This window comes from Echiichthys vipera, assembly GCF_963691815.1.
Source record: "Echiichthys vipera genome assembly, chromosome: 7".
Classification (NCBI taxonomy): Eukaryota; Metazoa; Chordata; class Actinopteri; order Perciformes; family Trachinidae; genus Echiichthys; species Echiichthys vipera.
Window position 1 is genome coordinate 1,515,881 of NC_139832.1, and position 5,294 is coordinate 1,521,174.

The following is a 5,294-nucleotide window of genomic DNA, read 5'->3' on the forward strand; positions in this document are numbered from 1 at the left end:
TGTTTGTGAGAGAGACAAAGATTCAGTTTCACGACCTCAGCAAACAAGAGTCCATGTGTGCGTCGAGATTAGAGAGGAGTTTATTTTTCACCTTTAGTGGTCTACACTTAACCGTCTCCTTTAGTCGTCTAAACTTAACCGTCACCTTTAGTCTCTACACTTAACAGTCTACACTTAACCGTCACCTTTAGTGGTCTACACTAAACCGTCTCCTTTAGTGTCTAAACTTAAACGTCTCCTTTTGTCGTCTAAACTTAACCATCACCTTTAGTCGTCTAAACTTAACAGTCTCCTTCAGTGGTCTAAACTTAACCGTCTCCTTTTGTCTCCTAAACTTAACCGTCTCCTTTAGTCGTCTAAACTTAACCGTCTCCTTTAGTGACTAAACTTAACAGTCTCCTTTTGTCTCCTAAACTTAACAGTCTCCTTTAGTTGTCTAAACTTATCGGTCTCCTTTTGTCGTCTTAACTTAACCGTCTCCTTTAGAGTCTAAACTTAACCGTCTCCTTTAGTCGTCTAAACTTAACGGTCTCCTTTAGTCATCTAAACTTAAGGGTCTCCTTTAGTGGTCTTAACTAAAGGGGGTTAATATCGTCTTTCATTCGCCCTCAGGGACCACATGACCCGACAGGAGGGGGGGGGGGGGATGTCGGGGCCCCGCCGCTCTGAGCTCTTCAATGAAAACCACATGTAGGACAGAGGGAGGGTGTGTGTGTGTGTGTGTGTGTGTGTGTGTGTGTGTGTGTGTGTGTGTGTGTGTGTGTGTGTGTGTGTGTGTGTGTGTGTGTGTGTGTGTGTGTGTGTGTGTGTGTGTGTGTGTGTGTGTGTGTGTGTGTGTGTGTGTGTGTGCGCGCCTCCAACGCAGAGAGGAGGGAGGGACTGTGATCACCCCTGACATTCCCAACAAGCATTGCAGGGGAGGAAACTGTGTGTGATATACAACAAGAGAGAGTGTGTGTGTGTGTGTGTGTGTGTGTGTGTGTGTGTGTGTGTGTGTGTGTGTGTGTGTGTGTGTGTGTGTGTGTGTGTGTGTGTGTGTGTGTGTGTGTGTGTGTGTGTGTGTGTGTGTGTGTGTGTGTGTGTGTGTGTGTGAAACCACCAGAGGAGTCTTTAACAGCGTCACACACACACACATCATTTGAGCTCCGAGCTTCGGTGCAGCAGCAGGACGGAGAGCTGCCGTCAGCGTCGAGGTGGAAACTGAACAGAAGAAGAAGAAGAAGTTGTTTACTGTGTGATCTACTCTTTTTAGAAGAAGAAGAAGAAGAAGAAGAAGAAGAAGAAGAAGAAGAAGAAGAAGAAGAAGAAGAAGAAGAAGCAGCAGAAGCAGCAGAAGAAGAAGAAGAAGAAGAAGAAGAAGACAACATGTCCAACGCTCTGCTGAGGAGAAACTCCAGCAAACAGGGTTTACAGAACCTGATGAGGTTTGTGATCTTTCTCTGGTTTCTGTTTGTTTCAGGTTAATATTTAAACACACACACACACACACACACACACACACACACACACACACACACACACACACACACACACACACACACACACACACACACACACACTGATTCAGTACAGTTACATGATTCGAAACATCTTCTTTGTTGCTGTTTCACGGCTCAGGTTGATATTTAAACACCACACACACACACTTTCTCTCTCTCACACACACACACACACACACACACACACACACACACACACACACACACACACACACACACACACACACACACACACACACACAGTTACAGGATCAGAAACATCCTCTTTGTCTCTGGCTCAGAGGAATCGAACGTCGGTGCAGATGTGTGTTTCCGGTGAGCGCGTGCGTGTGAGGGGGAACAGTGGGATTAGTGGAGTGTTTTGGGTCACGCAGGGTTTTGGGGGGATTTGGACCGGCGTCACCTCCTCTCCCACGACATAATCACAACACAACATTAAAAATCCACTTCCCCTTAATCTGGATTCCTTTCCTCATCCATTAGTGTTGAAATGAGTCCGGACGCAACGGGAGGGGATGAAAACACTCGTCTACACTTAACGGTCACCTTTAGTCATCCTAACTTAACGGTCTCCTTTAGTCCTCTTAACTTGGTGAAGGTTAAGTTTAGTCTCTAAAGGTGACGGTTAAGTTTAGACTAAAGGTGACGGTTAAGTTTAGACACTAAAGGAGACGGTTAAGTTTAGTCTCTAAAGGAGACGGTTAAGTTTAGTCTCTAAAGGTGACGGTTAAGTTTAGACACTAAAGGAGACGGTTAAGTTTAGTCACTAAAGGAGACGGTTAAGTTTAGACACTAAAGGAGACGGTTAAGTTTAGTCTCTAAAGGAGACGGTTAAGTTTAGTCACTAAAGGAGACGGTTAAGTTTAGTCTCTAAAGGAGACGGTTAAGTTTAGTCTCTAAAGGAGACGGTTAAGTTTAGTCTCTAAAGGAGACGGTTAAGTTTAGTCTCTAAAGGAGACGGTTAAGTTTAGTCTCTAAAGGTGACGGTTAAGTTTAGACACTAAAGGAGACGGTTAAGTTTAGTCTCTAAAGGTGACGGTTAAGTTTAGACTAAAGGTGACGGTTAAGTTTAGACACTAAAGGAGACGGTTAAGTTTAGTCTCTAAAGGAGACGGTTAAGTTTAGTCTCTAAAGGTGACGGTTAAGTTTAGACACTAAAGGAGACGGTTAAGTTTAGTCACTAAAGGAGACGGTTAAGTTTAGACACTAAAGGAGACGGTTAAGTTTAGTCTCTAAAGGAGACGGTTAAGTTTAGTCACTAAAGGAGACGGTTAAGTTTAGTCTCTAAAGGAGACGGTTAAGTTTAGTCTCTAAAGGAGACGGTTAAGTTTAGTCTCTAAAGGTGACCGTTAAGTTTAGTCTCTAAAGGTGACGGTTAAGTTTAGACACTAAAGGAGACGGTTAAGTTTAGTCTCTAAAGGTGACGGTTAAGTTTAGTCTCTAACTTGGTTCAGATCAGATAAAGGTGGTTCGTCTCAGTTCTTCAGGACTTGAACCCACGGTCCTCCAGGTCAGAGTCCTGGTTTTGGACCCTCGTCCTTGGGGAGTTTGGCGTCTGATGCTCCGTCCCCTGACTTCCGTCTTTGCTGATGACGTCATTTCTGCATTATTAACTTTTTGCATTACTTTCGTAGGTTCATGTACAAACGGAGAACGCGGAGAACGCGGAGAACGCGGAGAACGCGGAGCACGCGGACCCGTCGCTTGGTGTGTTCACGGTTTCTCTTCCACGTCGTAAATCGATGAATGAAGCGTGTGAATGTTTGCAACCGGTGACGTTCACTGAAGAGTTCCTGCGGACAGCTGATGCCTTCAGGTGTCATGACTCCCGTGAGATGCGTGTCTGGAGTGTTGCGGCCCGCGTAGACCGCGTAGACTGCATAGACCGCGTAGACCGCGTAGACTGCATAGACCGCGTAAAGCGCGTAGACTGCATAGACCGCGTAAAGCGCGTAGACAGCGTAGACTGCGTAGACTGCGTAGACCGCGTAGACAGCGTAGAGCGTGTAGACAGCGTAGAGCGTGTAGAGCGCGTAGACAGCGTAGACTGCGTAGACCGCGTAGACAGCGTAGAGCGTGTAGACTACTCTACTCTTTGCGTTGACCGCGTAGACCGCGTAAAGCGTGTAGAGCGCGTAGACAGCGTAGACGTCTGAGTCACAGTGGGAACGGAGCCACAGCTGCATGTTGAAGCCGATCACAGCTGGAGGAGGCGGAGGCGTCTCGCTGTGACTCAGTCCACGCAGCAGACGGAGCCGCGGTGACATCACTCCACAAACACTCGCCAGCACGCCGTTCATCCGTCATCAGCCGTTCACACAGGCAGAACTATACTGCATCACTTATATTTCTTATTTTTAGTCATTTTGCATCTTTTTGTGGTGGTTTTGCATCTATTTTTAGTCATTTTGCATCTTTTTGTGCTGGTTTTGCATCTATTTTTAGTCATTTTGCATCTTTTTGTGGTGGTTTTGCATCTTTTTTTAATCATTTTGCATCTTTTTGTGGTGGTTTTGCATCTATTTTTAGTCATTTTGCATCTTTTTGTGGTGGTTTTGCATCTATTTTTAGTCATTTTGCATCTTTTTGTGGTGGTTTTGCATCTATTTTTAGTCATTTAGCATCTTTTTGTGGTGGTTTTGCATCTATTTTTAGTCATTTTGCATCTTTTTGTGCTGGTTTTGCATCTATTTTAGTCATTTTGCATCTTTTTGTGCTGGTTTTGCATCTTTTTTTAATCATTTTGCATCTTTTTGTGGTGGTTTTGCATCTATTTTTAGTCATTTTGCATCTTTTTGTGCTGGTTTTGCATCTATTTTTAGTCATTTTGCATCTTTTTGTGGTGGTTTTGCATCTATTTTTAGTCATTTAGCATCTTTTTGTGCTGGTTTTGCATCTATTTTTAGTCATTTTGCATCTTTTTGTGCTGGTTTTGCATCTATTTTTAGCCATTTTGCATCTTTTTGTGGTGTTTTGTATCTATTTTTAGTCATTTTGCATCTTTTTGTGGTGGTTTTGCATCTATTTTTAGTCATTTTGTATCTTTTTGTGGTGGTTTTGCATCTATTTTTAGTCATTTTGCATCTTTTTGTGGTGGTTTTGCATCTATTTTTAGTCATTTTGCATCTTTTTGTGGTGGTTTTGCATCTATTTTTAGTCATTTTGCATCTTTTTGTGGTAGTTTTGCATCTATTTTTACTCATTTTGCATCTTTTTGTGGTGGTTTTGCATCAGTTTTAGTCATTTTCAGGACCCCTGACCTTAGGGGCCCCTGGACGCTTACTGTCGAGGTTAAGATTGAAAGTTATCTGTTGAATAAGATTATGATCAGTTTATTATTTATTATCCCGTAATTATCATCGTTCAGTGAGGACTTTATCTGTCTGAGACGGAGCTCCTGTAAAAACACAGACGACCTCCCTCCTTTAAAGCGTCAGGAGTTCAGTGACAGTAAACGTTCGGTGAGATCTCTTGGACAAACACACACACACACACACACACACACACACACACACACACACACACACACACACACACACACACACACACACACACGCTTGTGACTGATTCATGATTTGGAGAAGAATTGATTTTCCAGGAAACTTTTATCTACAGATTTCAGGCTTGTGTGTGTGTGTGTGTGTGTGTGTGTGTGTGTGTGTGTGTGTGTGTGTGTGTGTGTGTGTGTGTGTGTGTGTGTGTGTGTGTGTGTGTGTGTGTGTGTGTGTGTTGTTATCAGCAGCATTGCGGGGTCCAGGCAGACGGCTGTTCTTAATCAGCTCTCCGCGGCTGATG

The 5,294-nt window shown here is 43.7% G+C and overlaps 1 protein-coding gene across 1 annotated transcript in view; it reads left to right on the forward strand.

Annotated features, from left to right (window-relative positions):
* Positions 1 to 1,206: 1,206 nt before the first annotated feature.
* The window catches only part of lsp1a (lymphocyte specific protein 1 a), a 32,320-nt gene continuing 28,232 nt past the window's right edge, over positions 1,207 to 5,294 (forward strand). The window contains exon 1 of the mRNA XM_083916568.1: positions 1,207 to 1,424. Coding sequence (XP_083772694.1) covers positions 1,366 to 1,424 — 59 coding nt within the window. The 5' untranslated portion in view covers positions 1,207 to 1,365. The remainder of the gene's footprint in view (positions 1,425 to 5,294) is intronic.